This window comes from Elgaria multicarinata, chromosome 2, assembly GCF_023053635.1.
Source record: "Elgaria multicarinata webbii isolate HBS135686 ecotype San Diego chromosome 2, rElgMul1.1.pri, whole genome shotgun sequence".
Lineage (NCBI taxonomy): Eukaryota > Metazoa > Chordata > Lepidosauria > Squamata > Anguidae > Elgaria > Elgaria multicarinata.
Window position 1 is genome coordinate 31626932 of NC_086172.1, and position 20904 is coordinate 31647835.

Genomic DNA, 20904 nt, shown 5'->3' on the forward strand with positions numbered 1-20904 from the left:
TAGAGGTTAGAGCCGTGGCAAAAATCAGGGGATGATGGGACTGCCTTGAGTCTGGGCGTGCGTGTGTGTCCCTGGATAAGCTCTCATGGTGGCGAGTTTGAGATTTTTAGCGTGCAAATTGACGGAGCTATGGAAAGGGGTGTGAATGGGGTGCCCGATTTTCAAAAATTCCCCAAAAATCAGGGGATGATGGGATTCCCTTGAAACTTGGCGTGCATGTGTATACCCCCATGAGGTGTCATGGTGCCAAACGTGAGGTTTCTAACTTGAACCGAAAAAAAGTTGTTTACTTTTTTAGCTTTCAATGCAAGCCTAAGGGGGGGGAAACGGAGCTCCGATCCGGATCCGGAGCTCCAAGCGGAGCGGAGTGGACATGGGCGGAGCGGGGGCGGGGTGAAGTGGCCTGATCCGAAAATCGCAGATCTGGAAGTGAAGCGAAGCGGGGGGTCCGTGCACACCCCTATTATATATCCAAAAGCCAATTGTGCAGAGTACATCCCTAGGGGCATTCACAGCATAATTCATTATATTCCCAGAGATCATCCAGTTGACTTAATAATGTACTTGTCAAGCAAGGTGAAAGGCTGATGAGGAAGCAGGAATAAAAAACATTCCTAATGCCAATTCCATATTGTTTGCCATGGTGACTGGGAGACTTCCTCTGGATCTTGGATCTATATAGTCCAATGAATTGCTATGGCTGTTTGGCAGTCATGTGGCCTTGCAATGCATATTCAGAGATGGCATTTGGTCATGCTAACTCCTAGCTCAATATGTTCCATAGTCCATTAGGGAGAGGAACCCAGTAAGTCATAACTAACTGGTTTCACTGTGTTCTAACATGCCCAAAGCTATTCTGGGGATAGAACAGGGATTTAGAGCCATTTGGTATTTCGTTAATCCACATTGCACCCCTAACCCACATTGCCCTCATCAAGTGCAAGCCACTTTAATTCAATGTACAAGGAAAAGAAACTCAACACACATCAGAGATTCATAGAGAGTGTGGCAAAACATTGTTTTTAAAATTTCCACTCAATGGATGCACTCTAAATTTCATTTTACACAAATTAGTGACCCCACTTACTTCCTTTAACCACTCTTTCAGATTCAAAAACTGGGTGGTTTAAAAAAGTATAGAAAGCTGGATCCATTTCCTGCCCCACCCCTGAAGCTTTTAAATATATAAATGCGCATGCCTGTTGCTGGTGAATACAATTTAAAAAAAAACTTAATTATGGGTTAAGTGAGGATTGTGATACAATGCTTGAATTACAGAGGGGGCAGAGATGGCCCACCTCCCATATCTTTTGTGACATCCCTCTTAGCAACTCTTTCTAGGCATTGATACGTATGGCCTTTCTTCACCTAAGGGTATAGAGGGACACAGGGGAGATGATCCCGGGATGTCTAGCATCTGGGATTGTTGCCCTGCGTCCAGATGGCCGTGTGACGTCCTGGAAGTGAAGAGGGACATTGCGCCCATCACGGCTGCCATTTTTAAAAAAGTAAAAGGAGCCAGAGCTCACTTGCATTCCAGTGAAACGTAAGTTTAAAAAAACCCGCCCCAACCCTGCTCCTCACCCCACCCCTGAGGTCCCTGGACTGCCCCCGGCCCAGCTCCTTCCCTCTGCTGACCCCCGCTACTTGTGGGGAGGAGGAAAGAAGACAGGATGGGCACCCACACCACCTCCAGTCCTCGGGGTTTCTTTTTCCCTGGGAAAATCCGTGCCCGTCCCCCTCTCAGGCCCCCAGGAGTCCCTGTGCCGCATTTGGACGCACAGCGAACACCCAGGGACAACCCAGGGGGAAAAAGGTCAGTATAGAAACAGCCTTAGCTAAGTTTAGAGCAGAGGTGTTGAACCTCTTTCAGCCCAAGGGCCAAATTCAGTTTTGGGGAAGCTCTCAGGGGCCACATTCCTGTAGTGGGTGGGGCCAAAGGCAAAGAGGTGAGGTGAAAAATATCTCCCCCACACAGCATGTTTTAGCTTAAAGTTCTTTATGCCAGTAACGCAGCCTTAGGAGAGGCTTTTCAGCCTTTTAGAATTTGGGGGGGGGGGGAATGCACAAAAGTTGAGAAACCACTAAAGAATTGCTGGTTGCACGGAAGAGGGACAAGTCAGGGACAGGAGAGCCAGATTGGGACCCCAGGAGGGCTAGACTGGACCCTAGGCCTGGGGTTCCTCACCCCTGATTTAGACTCTAGGCTTGTTTTTAGTTAGTCAGACATGACTAACTTCACTTACTTCAACATGTGATAAGGCAGCCCTGCTGTGTTTGGGAGCCCTCCTGCTCATTCTGCTGAGTGGGGCCCTGGAGCTCTGCCCCAAAGTCCTACCCAGACAGCCCCACTGATTTTAGAACGCTGCAAGTAGGGAGCAAGATTTGGTTAAAAGTGTGAGGTGGAAATCAGGGGGGACTCGTGGATTTCATTAATCTCTGCTCTAGTTGCCATTTTGGGTGCTTCCAGGAAAAGGTCTCCTAACACTACCAATTGAAAGGCATTGTGGTGGTCACTCCATCTTTCCCTCCTTAATGGATTTTCTGCAGTAAGAAAAAGAGATAGAAGAAATGGTGGGGAAACATGGGATGGTTAAGAGAGGAAGGAGTAAAATTCCATAAATGAGGCAGGGTGATAGTGCTGTAAAAACATTGTCTGGAAGGATGCGTATTAGTGAGTAAGAGCAGCCTTTCCTAATCCTGGTGCCTTCCAGATTCGTTGGGACTTCAGCTGCCATCATCCCAACAGGACAACTGGGAATGATAGGAGTCGTAGTCCAACTCACCTAAACGTTTGCGGAGGGCTGGTACACAGGGATACGATGCCAATTACGCTAGATTAATTCATGCAGAGAGTCCAAGGCTAGATCTACACTAATGCTTTTTATCGGTATTGAAGTGCACTGATAACTGCTGGGGTGCATTAGGCATTCTGTATCCCACTTTTCCAGTGTTATTTCCCACTTTTCATTCCATATTATCCAAAATACTGTAGATGTCATTGCGTGTGCTACGATGTATACACGCACAAGAGGGATAAAGCGTCGCCACGATGGGATCTTATCGCTGTGGCACAGTGTAGATCTGGGGCACTGCTTTTAAAAGGAGAACAAAATCCTTCTATCACCAGCCTTCTGCCAACCTGCTGCCCTCCAGATGCTTTGAACTACAACTCCCAGCATCCCCCCAGGCAGCACGGGAGTTGTAGTCCAGCACATCTGGAGGGAATCACGTTGGGGAAGGCTGCTTTGTTCAACACAAATAAGATGTTCTCAAGCTGTTCTTTCTTTCCCCCTTCCATTTCCTTGCTTTCCGCCAGATACAGGACAAACGCAAGCCGTTCTTTCCATTGAAGTCATTTCGTGTGTGTTTTTTATTTATTGATATTTATTTATTTTTCAAACACAGAGAGGAAAGAAACATGGGGAGGGGAGGCCCTGGCGTTGCATCCGCTGCATAGCAGCGCTTCAAAAGTTTACAGGCTTTCTAGCCAATGGCGGGCCTGTGGAGCTCGGCCAGGCCTTGCCTGCGGGCCTGTATGTGTGTGAGCGAGGTTTCCCCGCCTTTCGCCCATGAAGTCATGAGGGAAATATGACATTCCACGCATAAAGAAAGAGGGCGAGCGGGGAAGAGGGGGAAAGAGGGAAAAGGTGAAGCCTGCAGGCGACCAGCTCTGAGGCCGCAGCCTCGCCTCAGTTTTCCAGGGCCGGTTTCCTCCTTCTAGGGAGGGGGGGACTGGGAAGGCCGGCGGGAGGGGCGAAGCGGCGTCCCGCCAGAGTTTTTGGCCGCCGCAAGGGTGGGAGAAAGGGCCGCCTTTTAAGCAGCGCCGCCGCTCCTCGGGCAGACTCCCGCGGCTGCCCCCAGCCCAAGGACCCGAGCGAGCCCTTGCTAGACTCGGCAGGCAGCCATGGGGGAGGACGGGGTGCAAGCGGAGAAGAGCAGCGGCTACGTCTCGCCCAGCTCGGACGCCGCCGGCCCTCTGGATCACGGCAGCCCCAGCCCGGTGCCGTCGGGCAGCCGCAGCCCCAGCCTGCAGCCGGCGGCGCCGGGCGAGCCGATCCGCGACGGCTCGCAGGTGAACGCCATCACGGTGCTGACGCTGCTGGACAAGCTGGTGAACATGCTGGACTCGGTGCAGGAGAAGCAGCAGAAGATGGAGCAGCGGCAGATCGAGCTGGAGGGCTCGGTCAAGGGCATCCAGGGCGACCTGAGCAAGCTGTGCAAGAGCCACACGTCCACCAGCAACACGGTGGCCAAGCTGCTGGAGAAGTCGCGCAAGGTCAGCGCCAACACGCGCGACGTGCGCGACCGCATGGACCGCCAGTGCGCCCAGGTGAAGCGCTTGGAGCACAACCACGCGCAGCTGCTGCGCCGCAACCACTTCAAGGTGCTCATCTTCCAGGTCAGTCAGGGGGGCTTGATCCGGAGTGGGTGGGTTTGGGAGCGAGGGGAGAATGTGCGGCCAGGGAACTTCTCCCCCCCAAGGACAGCCACCCTGCCGCTTTCGCACCAGCCTCCAAAAATAGGCATCGTGACCTACTTCGCAGAGTTGTTGTACAAAGAAAAGGGTGGAGGGGGTGAAGAGAGAGCACGCCCACGCCCACCCCCTGCTCTCCTGATGTTATCATTCCAAACAACATATTGGTGTCAGACCAACCAAAAGATCTCAAAAAATGCACGAGCCTTTGAGATCTCTAGATCTCTACAACAGGCGAGAGGTTAAAAAAAAAGGGGGGGGGGAAAGCAGGCTTGGCCTGAGGGGTGGAGGATGGAGAGAGAAAAACACCTGTCTTCAGGTAAAGTTATGGTGCCCAGAAAGCAAACACTGTGACTTCATCAGGGGTGGGTATTTCCTCCATATCCCACCCCCCATACCACCACCACCTGCTTTTTGTAACACTTGCCGGATGAAGAGATATAGAGATCTCAAAAGCTTTCACATTTTTGCAGTCTTTTCGTTGACCTAATAAACGTATTGCACTTATAAAGTTTTGGGGATTTTACTTAGAGTTAACACAGCCACCTTTGGTTTTTTGATACTATAATAAACCTGATGTTATAATAAATTATACAGGTAGGTCTCGCATTTCCTGCTTTGGATGTGCCCCATTTATTTCTGATCATACATTCACTACTCTATTATTATTATTATTATTATTATTATTATTATTATTATTATTATTATTATTATTATTATGAGTTTATTTTTATCTGTATTTCATTGGCTGCCTCGAGTGCCATTTTTGGCAGAGAGATGGGATATAATTTACTCACTAAATAAATACATTTCACTCTTTCCCCCCCTTCCACCTTTAAGCCCCTAATGCACTCCCTCCCCTAATTTAGCAAAAAGAAGTGAGGTGGCTGGGTTCAAGACTGACAGAGTCACCTCCTCAAAGATTTCACCAGATGTGACCTGTGGTTACTCAGCACATGCTCAGAAGCACAGTCCTTATCATTGCCTCGCCAGTTCCAGTATGGAACCCCATGATGAAAACAGAATTCTGAGCTGAACTCTGATAAGCTCAGGCAAAGCCCTGTCAATTCTTGGCACCTCTATACTAGGTCTACCTCATGCCATATTCACCAAATTGAAATAGGTATGAATCATCATAAATCTGTGCTACAAAATTCCACTAAGTAAACAGAGGCTGCATTTATGTTCTCTGGAAAAAAATGATCAGTTGGCTGCTGGCGTTGCAACCCCACCCAGAGGTTGGAACGCACCTCCTACTGAATCCTACCTAGTTAGGATTAGTTTCTTCACAACAAGTTCCTTTGCCACAAATGACTGCCAGGAGAGAAGCAATTTGTTTTAGCTAGATGTGATATACAGCTAAGGAAGCAGCACTACCTTATGCTCCAGGGCATGCTTACTCAAAAGTAAGTCCTACTGAGTTCAGTGGAGTTTACTCCCAAGTAAGCTTGCTTAGTGTTGCAGCCATAAATATTCAGTGATCATCTTGTGAGTTGCATTAGTAAATGAATCACATTTTTAATAACTTGCAGGGCATCCATTATGTGGCGAGTTAGTTTTGTGTTTTGTTTTTAAACTCACTTTGTGTGGTATTCCATCCGGGAATGCAGTTTTGTATGGTTTCTCTTCATGTAGGAATAACACAAAAGGACAGCAAATAAACTTCCTAAAAGTATCTGCTGCTGCTTCACCATTCAGAGAAACAGAATAATAAGACCATGCCAAACTTTCAAGCATTTTGCTTTTGCTTGGAAAGAAAACCACATTAAAAATCAATGCAGTTTTCTTCCCTGTTGGTTTGGATTTCTCTGTTTAGGTCATATCATCGGCTTAAACTCTTCCACTTTCTGCTTTAGAGCTGGCATTAATGCTTTTTGTTGTTTGGCTTAACACACAATTCTGTTTTGCTCATGGCTCTTGTAAAAAGTAGTCTTGAAAATAGAACTCATGCTTAATGGTCTTTATCATCCTGAACAAATTATTCTAGCCTCTCTCCTATCCTTTTGACTATTGTTTTAAGATGGCTTTACAGCATGAATGTGTCAGCTTTCTCCTTCATCTGCAGCTATCCATGTCTGCTGATAAAACCTCATTCGCTGCTGTGTACTTGCACAAGTTCTGAGCTCTGGTTTCCTGGATATATCTGTCTGTGATTTAATGTTGTTAAATACCTTACCTTGTGGTCTGGGCAATACAGGAAAATTTGATTAGCAGACCAGTAAAGTTAATGCACTGTTCCCCTCCCTGAGCCAAAGCAGTTACCTCTGCAGTAGCATCTTGTTTGTGTTGTTGTTGTTTTTAAAGAGCAATTTGATCCCGTGCATGCTTACTTAGAAGTAAGTTCCACTAACGCAATGAGGCTTACCCCCACCCAAAATAATTGTCTATTGCGTTGCAGCTTTAGCTTCATAGGGCTAAAGAGAACCAGTCACCAAAGGGCTGCCATACATCAGGGGCAGGGAACCTCTTTCAACCAGAGGGGCGAATTCAATTTCGGAGGAGCTCTTGGTGGTGGAGGGGGGGTGTTGCATGCCAGTGGTGGGTGGAGCCAAAGGTAAAAAGGGTGGGGCCAAAATACCAAGAATATTTTAGTCTAAGGCTCTTAGGCTAAGTCTTAGGAGTGGCATTTCTGCCTTTTAGGAGGTTGGGGGGCAGGGGAGGAGAACCATGCAAAATCTGGAAAACCACCAAATGATCAGCGGTCAGGGGAAAGCGTCTGTGGTCAGGAAAAGTGACGTGGCCCTGTGGGAACCCTGGGAGGGCCAGGTTTGTCCCACAGGCTGAAGTTCCCCACCTCTGGAATAAATCAACCCCACAAAAAAACTGAAGTGGAAAGTCTAGCCATTTAATCCAAGCAGCTACCCCACGATCCAGAGTAAACATCGCACCTGTGCCATGGGATACGAAGCATGTTCACTCAGAACGAAGTCCTACTGCAATTCTATGGACACTCAGCCAGGACTAAGCTTCATGGGAGATGATCAGACTTACTGCCCAGTAAACAGGCATAGGCTTGCACTGTGAGTTTTGGATTTCAGCTGTAAAAGGTGCCTTCTGCAATTCCACCATCTCGTTTCCCAACCTTCCATCATCTAACTTCATGGACAGAGCTTCATGAAGGCAAGTGGCAAGGTTAAACCTCTCTCCGCCAGCCTACCATCTCCCAAACCAGTGCGGTGTGGTGGCTAAAGTGTTGGATTGGGAGTCGGGAGATCTGGGTTCTAGTCCCCACTTGGCCGTGGAAACCCATCGGGTGACTTTGGGCCAGTCACAGACTCTCAGCCCAACCCACCTCACAGGGTTGTTGTGAGGATAAAATGGAGAGGAGGAGGATTATGTACTCCGCCTTGGGTTTCTTGGAGGAAAAAAGGCAGGATATAAATGCAATAATAAATACATACATGAGAAGTAAATTCACGCCCTTCCTTACTCCTCCACTCATCCTTGTGTATTGGCCAAATGGCATCTTTAAATCAAAAATTGCCTGTGTGTGATCTGAGGACACCCACAGAGTGTTTTCATCATGTTCCTATAGCCAGAGGGCCACTGGGAATCAGTGCAGCATTCCTATACACACATGTTTTCCTAGCCTGGGTTGTGTGGCAAAAGCTTCTTGATGAAGATCGCTCAGGGAGGCCCTTATGCAAATTTCCTACTTTAAGTATTTATTCAATAGCAGAGTACTTGCTAGAAAGACTTCAGACTTCCCTGTAGTTTCTTCAGAAATTATTTCAATAAGGTTATTAGTCTTACAATTTGGGGCACTGCATCCTATTTTTTTGCCAAACCTACTACTGTGATGATCTGGTATTTTGTCATATATACTCCTCAGAATAATTGCTTACAAAGCCTTGCTAAATTTAGCATTTGGAGAAAGTAGGGTAAGATAATATGGCTTTGATTTGCCATAATGCGGACAAAATTCTGCTCGATCAATGGGACTTCCCTGTCCTCTCCTCCTACTGCAGCCGCCCCCTCCCCGTGCACCCCCCAAATCTGTTCCTTCCGGGTCAACCAACCCTCTGGAGCATATCTGGGGACCATGCGGGGCCATGCAGTTTTGCCAGCAGTTTCTCTTCCCAAATAACATCATTGGATCCAACCCTGGTATTTTTGTTTTGTTTTTAAATCCAGGTGCCCCTGGAAGAAAATATTATTATAAACAAAGCTTTAGGGTGGGGGAGAGAGATTATATTAATGGCAACGTTGGAAGTTTGTGGTAAATTTACACAAAACAGACTGTGTTCTTACATTTCCTCTATGGTATGAGAATCATGCATTAGCACTCCGCATGAGAGTAGCCTGAGATCATTTTTAAAAACTTTATTAAACTTAACACACATCAAGAGATTCAAATGGTAGCCTGGGATCATGCGGGAGGAGCCTCCTCCCTTCTTCCTATTCTCCAAGGAGTTCAAGGTGGTGTATTTTATCCTCATAACAACCCTGCAAGGTAGGTTGGGCTGAGGGAGGGTGACTGGCCCCAGGGCTGCCCAGTAAGCTTCATGACTCAGTAGAGATTTGAACTTGGCCTCCCCAGTCCTAGTCCAACTCTAACCTATCCTTTCCCAACCTAGCACCCTCCAGATGTTTTTGACTGCAACTCCCATCAGCCCCAGCCAGAATCCTTGGAGTTGTCACCCAAGACAGCTGGAGGGCACCAGTTGTGGGAGGCTGCACTAACCATTATACCACACTGTCACATTATGGCTCCTCTCTAGCCCAGCAGCTGTGACCCCTTCCAGAGCTGGCCTAAAACATTTCACTGGCTGAGATGAAGGACAAAGTGGCCTTCTCCTCCATTCCCTGTACAGAAGCCAACCAGACTGGCAGTTGAATGTTACTTCAACACTGGTGTCAGGACAGCATCCTCCACCTCATTTGAGGGCACAAGGCTGTCTCAGCAGGTGCTGGGGCAGACTGCAGAGCACACACGACCCTGTCCTCCAGACCCCCTGCTGCCACTCACTCACTGCTCAGCCTGGCATATGTTCATTACCTGCTGCTCTGACAAATCCACCACATCCCACAGCAGCAGAACAGCGCACACGCGTGGCAAGATATGCCTGCTGAGCTATCTGCCGGTGCGCCAGCTTGGCTTGGTGTGAGGCCTTTCTCAGTGCTGCTGTCAGTGACACAGTGGCCCCGTTCAGACAACACGCTAAACCATGCTGCTTAACCACAAAATGGTTAAGGTTAATGCATTCCGTTAACGATTTTGTGGTTAAGCAGCATGGTTTAGCGTGTTGTCTGAACGGGCCCATTGAAAGAAAGCAACTAGGTAAGAAAGCTAGCCAGGCCACAACAAGCAAACATTGTACCTCCTGGACGGCAGCTTAGCAAGATGGGAACGTCCAGGGGTGTGGCGCGCTCAGGGCGAATGGCTGGGAACTGACCACTGCTATGCTCCAACATCCACCACCCAGGTTGGCCATCTCACTCGGCCTAACGGTAGGCCTCTGTAGCTTATGAGACCACTCCTGTGGTTTAGGAAGGAGCATAGCTGCTTTAACGGCTCCCATACTGCCAAGGTAGTATAAGAAGCCATTCTTACTTCTGTACACCACCAACTGCCGTCCCTGACAAGGATATACTGTCCAGGGCTGGGTTGTCTCTTAAAATCAGCTGGAGCTGCTCAAAGTACGGAGAGGGAGGGAACTTTCAGCCACACCCCAACAGTTGATTTTCTTGCCTTGGAAAATCTCTCGACCAAAACAGTTTTGGAAAATGGCAAAACACTTAAAACAAAGTGATTGAGTAATAAATTCACACACAATTAATGGAGAGGGGCGGGGAAGAAACCGGTTCTAGAAAGAGCTGTTCTTTTATGCGTAGTCTCAAGAATAAACTGTGGGGATCAATGCCAAGCTCCCTGCATAACGCTTCAAGCAATAAGTAACTGTGCTCCAGTGAATGCAATGGCACTGTTGCTCATCTGAACCCCGGGAGAAGGGGAAAGGTTTCTTCCTGTCCTTTTTCCACCACCCAGAAGGAACACCCCGGGCAGATTGCCGGAGAGATTGTAATGAAAAACTTCCTCCCTTTGTGTTAGAGAAACATGCACAGGATTCTTGACATTCTCCCACCAGGGTTGCAATCCTGCGTGTACTCACTTAGGAGAAAGTCCACTGAACTCAGTGGGACTTACCTCCAAAACAAATGTGCCTAAGATTTAGCTATCAGTTGACCATATTTCGAACTGCCTCTAGCAATGCATTTTGAAGACACCGGGTGACTAACACAAGCCGCTCCCATGTTTGAAGAGTATGGCAGCCATCTTGCCTCAATGAGTCATGCACACACACACACACACACACACACACTGCCAAGGCAGACTGGTGAACTGTAAACTCTTCTGATTATAAGGATTCTCCCAGCTCTTTCTAGGGTAATATGTGAGGCAGCTCTCATCTTAGGGAGCCATAATAAGGCAGGATAGAAGCCCTTTAAACATTATAATTCACACTCCTTTGCACTTTAATGTTTTCTCATGTTTGACCACTGGGTCTATTTCTGTCTATCTAGTGATACACCTGAGGTCTCAAACTATGGATCCTGGAATTAATGCTGGATAAATCTGGATTTCCCTTGGATGAAAGCAGGGGTGGGCAATTTGTAAGCAAAAATATCTGGAGAGTCACAACTCCCATCAGCTCTAGCCAGCATAGCCAGTGGTGAGGGATCATGGGATTTGTAGGCCAAAACATTTCAAGGGCAAAAAGTTGTCCACCTCTGAATTAAAGGATTACACAGAGCATTCTCTGTTTAATGTTCTTGTATGCTGTAACTATGAATCTCATTAGATATCTGTTTATTCAGTACCATTGAACAATGTCATGAGCACCCATTTCTTACAATGGTACTGGTCAATTATTTATTTATTTAATTATTTAACGCCTTTTTATCCTACTTTTCTGCCAAAAGCACTCCCAGAGTGGCTTACATATAATCACTCCCTGCCACAGGCGTACAGTTGGATTGACACGACACAAAAGGGAAGAGGGATGGAGAGGGAAGAGGAAAAAAGCAGACTCCAACACCAGTTCTTGGAAGTGCAACAGTAGTTGTTATATAATGACAGGCAGAAATGCAAACAGTTTAGGGTGAGACGGTGCCTGATGTAGCTAGTTTCTCAGCAGAGCTGATACATGCGATCCTGCTTCCCATCTCCCTCTGCTTCAGCCTGACGGAATGCACTGAAACTTTCAAACTTTTCTAGATGTACATTAATCGTATTTACAATATGAATCTTATATCACGTTTTTTGCAGTCACCAGGTAGCACTCTTTTCTTGTATAACTCAGAGCCAGCCAGGCAGTTTGCCAGATTGTTGTTGTTGTTGTTGTTGAGTATTTGAAACATTTCCCATATATTATCTCTGTAATCCTTATAACAACTCTATGTTAGGTCAGTATTGTCATCTCTGTATTACAGATCAGGGGAATAGGACTCAAGCTGGGAAATGATGGCTTTGGCTGAAGTCGACTAATGAGTTCATGGAAGAACCAAGGCTTGAATCTTTTGTGTTTGCTTTTCTCTTTAAAAGAGAGAGAGAGAGAGAGAGAGAGAGAGAGAGAGAGAGGTGGGGGGGAGAGAGAGCTCTTTCGCCATATAATTGAAGAGAGTGAAAATGCAGTGGTGTGTATGAAGGAAATGAGTAAAACATTCAAATTGAATTTTTTTCCACCTATATCAAGAATCTTTTATGTACGATTTCACCGTCCACCATTTGCAGACATGCAGGCTACGAAGTAGTCCAAAGTTATCAAAAGCATGAGCATTGAAAGAAATGTTTGTATTGTGTGCAGCCTCCTCCTGCCCAGTGGATGATGTTCCATTTTCTACATCAATGCTCACACACAAGACCCATTCATTGTAGCTTTATACTAGAATATAATCACATGGATACACATTTTCCAAATCACAAGAGTGACATAAACAAGTATATTTCTATGCATCCAGGGATCGTTTTCTTCTAGTATGGATAGTTTGCAGAGTATGCACATGTAAAAAATTTCCTTCACAGAACATGCAGATCCAATTGCTCCACCAAATAACCAATGTTTGCTTTAATTGCATAGAAAAGTGAAAATATGTCAGATGATCCCTTGATCCTAGTTTATGTTCATTACATGCCATCTATGGAACGCTTGTTAATTCTTGAATGCCGTTATTATGTACGTGGACAATATCTTGATTTCTTACACATAAGTTTATTTCTTACATTTTTACATTTTAGCTCGCTTTTCTCCACAAAGAGCACAGGGCAGCACACATGGTATATGTGTGTGTCCACCACCCTGGGAGATAGGTTAGACCAGCCTTAACCAACGTGGTGCCTTCCAGATGGTTTGTACTTCAACTCTATCAGCCCCAACCAGCATGGCCAACAGTCAGGAATCCTGGCAGTTATAGTTCAAAATATCTGGAGGACACCAGATTGGGGGAGGTGGTTTAGGCAGAAAGGTAGGACCAGATCTGCTTCATGTCTGAGTGGAGGAGTGAATCAGAAGTTGGAGGACACCTTAATTAGGTTAGCGAGTCTAATTCAATTCAAAGTGCTAGTTATCACTTATAAAGCCCTTTACGGCTCAGGTCCAAGTTATCTGAAAGATCGTATTCTCCCATATGAGCCTGCCCATACTCTGAGATCTTCTGGGGAGGCCTTTCTCTCAGTCCCACCAACATCCCAGGCATGACTGATAGGTACGTGGGAGAGGGCCTTCTCGGTGGCTGCTCCAAGGCTCTGGAACTCCCTTCCCAGGGAGGCTAGGCTGGCTCCCTCTGTGTTACACTTTCGGAGGCAGGCAAAAACTTTTTTGTTTCAGCAGGCTTTTGGAACTACTCTGGACCTGTGTTAATGTATTGGATTCCCCCCCCCCTTTTTTTAATCTGTTACTGTTTTTTTAATTTTTAACATGTTTTTAATTTTACTGTAAGTTTAATTCTTTTCGTAAATTTATCTGTATATGTTTTAATAGTACATGTTTTAATCTTGTAAACCGCCTTGAGTCCCAGTACTGGGAAGAAGGCGGGATATTAATAATAATAATAATAACAACAACAACAACAACAACCCCTTGTTCGATGCAAAGTATCCAAAGCTAGAGCATATTTGACAGCTCCTCCCAGCATCCCTTCACCGGCTCTGTGCACCATAAATATAGGTTTGTTGATAGCCACTTACCTGGTCACCTGTGAGTTTAATCTCCAGGTAACGCAGCAGCAAAGCGTTGGGAAAGAGTTGGTTCCTTATTTCTTTCAGGATGCTAATGCATCCCAAATGACTTGTGTAGCATGTGTGGGCAAGCAGGCAGCAGGCTAGTAACTCTTAACTGCTTATTTGCAAGCCTGTCCATTTTGATCCTTGAAAGCAGGGGTAAGAGATTTGGACAGTGTGCGGAGAGGGGCTCTAGGGGGAAGGAGAGCAAGGGGGGAACCCCGTCGCATAACGTTGGATTTAACCGTAAGTCAGGGGTGAGCAACCTGTGGCCCTCCAGATGTTTTGGCCTACAACTCCCATCATCCCTCACCGTTGGATATGCTGACTTGGGCTGATGGGAATTGAAGGCCAAACACAAGTTGCCCCCTTCTGCTTTCTAAAGAGTATTGATGAGACAGGCTTCAAACATGTGTTCTAGATTAATGGCAGGGCTTTTCCTGGCTATATTCTAGAGCAGGATGGACAACCAGCAGCCCTCGGTCAAATTTTAAAAGCGCCCCCCCCCCCCCGGCAAGCAATCTGTTCAGTCCTCTGGCAAGAGCAATCTGTCCCTTCCCCAGGGTGGGAAGGGAGAGGGGGTGAGGTGTGTGGCAGGGAGAAGGGGAGGAGAGAGAAAAGGGGGTGGCCCCACTCAATGCCAGCATATGACCCCCTGACCAAAAAAATACTGATTGCCCACCCCTCCATCACACTCCTCCACTATAAACATTTCTGTAAAGAACGTCTGCGAACCCCCCTGGCTCAGTGCTACAGCTTGCAGCACAGCCATTTGCCGGTTAAAGCTGGGCTGCTGTTTATTTATAAATACTGTTTGCTCTCGAGGGAATGCCTGCCCAAACTTTTGAGGACCAATCAGGCCCATCCCGAAGCGCAGCTCTGTTGAGAGAGGGAAAATGCTGGCAAAACCCGACACTTTTTTTTTTGGTTGTTTTGTTTTTAATAGGATCGACCGTTTGCATTCCATCCCCTTTTTTAGCAATGATCTGGATTCTACAAAATCTAAATTGGAATCGAGCGTACACGCCATGCCGCTCAGTTCTAAACAGGCTGCAACTTGGAGAGGGAAGCGGCTAGGTTTCACCGAGCTCGACGCAGGTGTGCGTGTGCGAATTTGTTGGCGTGTTAAATATCTCTTGCACCATTCGATGATAATAGTTTAAATAAATCAAGTGGGACCGGATGGAAAACATTTGGCAGAGCTCACTCGCTAACCTCCTGTCCTTTCCCTCCGGGAGGAAAAGGCTCCACCCTGACTTTCTCATTGTTCTCCCCAGCCTGCCATTTCAGTATTAGAAAACCAGCAGGAAAAGTTCCTGGCACAATCAGGACTTCCAGGAGTCCACATTGTTGTGTTTTGTCTTAAGAGCAAATTAAAAAGCTCTCCATGTCTCTGCTATATTAAAATAGGTACTCTGCATAGACCCATCTTCCCCAGCCTTTGGACTCACTCCCACCACGTCTCGCCATTGGCCATACTGGCTGGGAGTGATGTAGTCCAAATCGTCTGGAAGGTACCAGGTTGTGAAAGGTTGGCACAGACTTTTGAAAATGAAAGAAAGCTAGGAAAAGTAGCCCAATCTAATGCACCTTTGCTTGGAAGCAAGCCGCATTAAGTTCAGTGAGAGTTAAATATCCCTTTAAGCTCGCATAGGATTGCAGCCAAAGTTTTATTGGATTGGAAAGGGCTGAGATAATTATGTTTTTCCCCGGTGTATTCACAGAAATCCCCAAGTCCTATGCGCTGATTCATGCACGTTGCATATAGGTAGTGGTGCTTGATCTGTATTATTCTCACTTCAAGATGGTGTTCCTGCTGAATTTGGATGTTTTTGCAACATTAGGTTATAAAGGACAAGTTGGGAGAAAAAGCGTGGGATGGATAAGACAGGGACCACAGGCTGTGGGAATGAACAAGGCTCCCTAAGGGTTGTATAAGTTATTTTTCGCTTACCAGCAAATCATCTGCCCAGGCCCTCTTTAGCTATTAGAAGACCCCACTCCAGGATGTCTTTGTTCTTGAAGCCTAGAAACAACATAAACTGAAGTATTTTGAGAATATTTTGGTTCAGATTCCATGTCCCACTCAGCAAAGTATACAGTAGCTGAGACAACTGAAATAGCAGAGCAGACACATTTCTCTATTGGGATTTTATCACCATTCTGTTCTGGAATGCTTAGAAATGTGGCAGAAGGCTGCCATTCAGATTTTATTTTTTATTTTATTTTAAGGCTGAAAGTCCACAGATGAGGGGAAGCAACTGAAGAAATGAAAAATAAGGGATAAAGTAGTATGCAAAAGAATTGGCAAGGTGCTGGGATCTTCAAGAAACAGGAGACGAATGACAAAAGTTGCAGGGATATAAGAAAGTAGTTTATAGACAATTTTTATCAACATTTCAATCAGGAACTCCTCTGATTCTAGGCCATATCAAGCAGTTGGCAAGATTTCTTACTGGTCTCAAAAAAAATAATCCAGATAGTATAGACTCATTTTGATGACAGGAGGAAAATTAAGAATAAAAATACCTTGACTCAGATTTCTTTGTTTTGTTTTAGGGTGTGTATCTCCCTGCTCCCGATCTTCCTGGGCATGTGGGAATGAGATCCTGACCATAGTTTGAATCTTATCAGAAGTCTATCATGAATGGGGAGGATTAAACATTTCCTTGTCACTTGGCAGGACAGTAGAGGCTTACTGAGTGGTTAGATACCCTCTTGTGCAAAGTAAGTCACCACTGGATAAATGAGCATCTGCACTGAGCTCATAAGAACATAAGAAGAGCTGTGCTGGATCAGACCGAGGGTCCATCTACTCCAGGACTCTGTTCACACAGTGGCCAACCAGTTGTCGACCAGGGAACAACAAAGCAGGACATGGTGCAACAGCACCTTCCCACCCATGTTCCCCAGCAACTGGTGCACACAGGGTTACTTCCTTGGATACTGGAGTTAGCACAGAAGCATTTAAATTATGGAACTCACTACCACAAGATGTAGTGATGGCCACCAATTTGGATGGCTTTAAAAGGGGGTTGGATACATTCCTGGAGGAGAAGGCTATCAATGGCTACTAGCCCTGATGGTTGTGTGCTATCTCCAGTATGCGAGGCAGTAAACCTGTGTGCACCAGTTGCTGGGGAACATGGGTGGGAGAGTGCTGTTGCACTATGTCCTGCCTTGTTGGTCCCTGGCCGATGGCTGGTTGGCCACTGTGTGAACAGAGTGCTGGACTAGATGGACCCTTGGTCTGATTCAGCATGTGGCTCTTCATATGTTCTTATGTTCATCAGGGCTAGTAGCCATTGATAGCCTTTTCCTCCAGGAATTTATTCAACCCCCTTTTAAAGCCATCCAAATTGGCGGCCATTACTACAACGTGAGGTAGTGAATTCTATAGTTTAACAGTGCACTGTGTGAAGAAGTACTCATGTCACTGGGAAATGTAGAATCACAAACCCATTCCTGAAGAAGTCTTTAGGTGTTCAGTGAATGGGAGCCTGAAGTCCCAGGAAAACGCTTCTGAACAGTAATATCGTTCCCAAACGGCTGATTGATATGAGAGAAGGTGTGAAGAAGGCCAGGCTGCTTCCAGAGTTGAATAGCCAAATGACTTCCATATTCTGGACAACATCCTAAACCACCTTCTCCAAACTAGTGCCCTCCAGATGTTTTAGACTACAACTCCCAGCATTCCTGACCATTGGCCATGCTGGCTGGGGCTGATGGGAGTTGGTCCAAAACATCTGAAAGGGACCTGGTTGGGGAGAGATGATCCAAAACTTGGAACAAAGAATTCTAGCCATTTGGAATTGATCTTTCACTCACCAGCATCTTGCCACTAGAACGGACATTACTGTAAATCTGTGTATAGCAGCTGTCTTCGTTTTTCATTTTTACCCTAAAGTAGGTGCAGGGGCCCCCATCCAGATCTTAAATTGAAACAAAAGTTTTATTTATTTCTTACATTTATATGCTGCTTTTTCTTGCAAGGAGCCCAAGGTGGCATACATGATCCTCCTTTCCCTCACCATTTTATTTCTTCGAAAGACAGACAAGATTTAAAATCTTGGCACTTAGAGTGTATTTTATGCGAGATGCAGGGTCACAAAGGCCTGCTTCAGACAACACCCTAAACCATGCTGCTTAACCACAAAATGGTTAAGGCATTCCATTAACCATTTTGTGGTTAAGCAGCATGGTTTAGGGTGTTGTCTGAACCAGGCCAAAGAGAACTTACCCATGCAGAGTAAGGCATCTTGTTTATAAGGGCTTCTTCTTTAGCCCATGTTTCATTCCCTTGGGTGCAACTTTCCCACAGCAGAAGAGGCCTGGCATGTGAACACTGCACCTCACGTCTCACATATATATATCAGCTCAGAGACACTGTAGAGATTATGGGAGCGGCTGGGATATTCAATCCTGGAGGCTGCATGGCTTCCTCTGCCAAGAACGGCCACGTCTAGGGAACAATCTCGCCACACCCTAGAACAGATCATAAACATTGCCATGATGTTCTGGGCTCTTTTTTTTCCTTTCCTTTTTTCTTTTCATCCACTAAAGACCTTTCCAAACAAAAGCCCTTTCAGTGATCTCTTATATGACTTGATAAAGGAAAGACCTATTAAATTGTTTTAGCCGCTCCCCGCCCCCCTAGTTTAAATAAGAAGGGGAGGAAAGCATTGTGCAGAGAATGAAAAGCCAAAAAAAAAACCACGATTGCGGTGTAGTCTCATAAAGCCCCTGAGAAACAAGCAAGCATGTTTTCCCCTCCCTGAACAATATTAACCCTCTGGTTTACTTAGGAGACAAAGAACATGTGTGTGCTCTAGTGCGAAGTTTCAGTTTAGCTCTCGGTTTACAAAACAACAAAAAACAGATTAAATATGATACTCTGTGTTCCTCATAAAGACCTTGCCTACCCCTTACAGAATACAAGTGGATGTGAAAATAAATGCATGCATTTCAGGCGTCAGGTTGGGTTAGAATTAGTTCAGACAATCAGTGATTGCAAAGTCATGGGAGGTGCATAGAAGAGAGGGTGAGGGGTTATTTCCCACCCTTTGGGTGCTTGTTTCTGACAGTTAAGCGGCTTCTCAGCTGGATTTTACTGGTTATGGAAGTCGATCAACTTCATCCCACCTACTGGTAAGAAGAACCATTTGTGAGCTACAGGCATGTGGTAAAATCTATGGGCGAATGTCTGCCTGCCTCTGCCAAGAATTGGAAACAGAGCGGTTTGAGAGTAGTTCAACTCCCGGCCCGTTCTCCTTCCCCCCCGCGATGTCCAGTCCCCCAGCCTGTTCTCCTTCCCCCCTGCCCGCCCCCCGCGATGTCCAGTCCCCCGGCCCGTTCTCCTTCCACCCCCGCCGCCCCGCGATGTCCAGTCCCCCGGCCCGTTCTCCTTCCCCCCTGCCCACCCCCCACGATGTCCAGTCCCCGGCCCGTTCTCCTTCCCCCCGCCCCCCTGCGATGTCTAGTCCCCGGCCCATTCTCCTTCCCCCCTGCCCACCCCCGATGTCCAGTCCCCCGGCCCGTTCTCCTTCCCCCACCCCCCCACGATGTCCAGTCCCCCAGCCCGTTCTCCTTCCCCCCCGCGATGTCCAGTCCCCCAGCCCGTTCTCCTTCCCCCCCCGCCGCCCTGCGATGTCCAGTCCCCCGGCCCGTTCTCCTTCCCCCCTGCCCGCCCCCGCGATGTCCAGTTCCCTGGCCCGTTCTCCTTCCCCCCGCGATGTCCAGTCCCCCAGCCCGTTCTCCTTCCCCCCCACCCCCCGCGATGTCCAGTCCCCCACCCGCAATTTCCCCCCCATGTCCCCGGCCTCTGTTTCCTGCCCCCCCCCATGTCCCCGGCCTGTGATGGCCTCTGCCGCCGAGTCCCCGGCCTGTGATGGCCAGCACTGCCATGTCCCCCGGCCGGGGACTCGGCGGCAGAGGCCATCAAAGTCCGGGGACTCGACGGCAGAGGCCATCACAGGCCGGGGACTCAGCAGTACAGGCCATCACAGGCCAGGGACATGGGGGGGGGGGAATGGATGCCGGGGACTCAGCAGTGGCGGGAGCGCTGCGGCCCGTCTGCAACTTTTCCCAGCTACTCGCACGTAAGTGCGGTAGCCAGGAAAAGCAGTGGACCGGTCCACATGCCCGCGGTCCTGGCCTCAGCCCGACCTGAGGCCAGGACCGCAGGAAGAACCACTCTACAAGCAGTTCCTGTTAGCGCGGTGCCAGGGCGGCTCGAGTCCTGGCCGAGGCCGGGATCCCCTGTGCTAGGGTGACCATCTGAAAAGGAGGACAGGGCTCCTGTATCTTTAACAGTTGTATTGAAAAGGAAATTTCACCAGGTGTCATTTGTATATATGGGGAACCTGGTGAAATTTCTGCTTCATCACAACAGATAGAGCTGCAGGTGCCCTGCCCTCTTTTAAATCTGGTCACTCTAGTATAGCTCCTGCAGCTTTAACTGTGGTGATGAAGAGGGAATTTCACCAGGTTCTCCATATATGCAAATGACACCTGCTGAAATTCCTTTTTCTATGCAACTAAGCTACAGGAGCCCTGTCCTCCTTTTCAGATGGTTACCCTACCCTGTGCGTCATCTGGACGCACAGGGACAAGCACGGGCCTCGCACCGTGCTAACCCGTGGTCTAGCAACGGCCTTTGTTTGTAGCCAGTGCCAAAATAATAGGGATCTCACCAAGTGGTGGATGACCATGTGTAGACAAATGAGTTGTCTTTTGCAGAGTAGTCACTGCGTGTGGTGGTGGGAGTGGACTTAGATGGGATAGGACTGGAATGGCTACTTATACCGTTAAAAAAATGAAGAAATTCTTCACCAAAACGACAGGGGTGAAGAGGACACAGATTTGTATAAAATTTGCATATCTTCTTTCCCTATATAAATGCCAATTTAGAAACAAGTGTGATCAATAAATAGAAATGCAATACATCTCACCATAGTGGGGGGAAAATGGCACTAAGTGTCCTATGTGTCTGCTCGGTCTGTTGTCCAGCACCCTGGGCTTGGTCCATTGGTAGGGTCACTGAGCCAAGCTAAGGTCAAACATAGAGGAGAAAGCCAAAAGACGAGCATTGTCTCAGGAAGAAGATATAGCTAGGCATTAAATATATGTGTATATATTTGGGTACCTATATTACACTGAGCTTATGACCTTTGTTGTTCAGCAGCGGGTAGACCAGAACTGAAGGCTA

At 47.2% G+C, this 20904-nt stretch overlaps 1 protein-coding gene across 2 annotated transcripts in view; it reads left to right on the forward strand.

The window, feature by feature from the left end:
* Positions 1-3907: 3907 nt before the first annotated feature.
* Positions 3908-20904, forward strand: part of CAVIN2 (caveolae associated protein 2) — a 291429-nt gene continuing 274432 nt past the window's right edge. For both annotated transcript variants that reach the window (XR_010025030.1, XM_063116254.1), the window contains exon 1: positions 3908-4402. Coding sequence is in view for 1 of the 2 variants with exons in the window: in XM_063116254.1 (XP_062972324.1) it covers positions 3908-4402 (495 nt within the window). In the remaining variant the exon portion in view is untranslated. The remainder of the gene's footprint in view (positions 4403-20904) is intronic.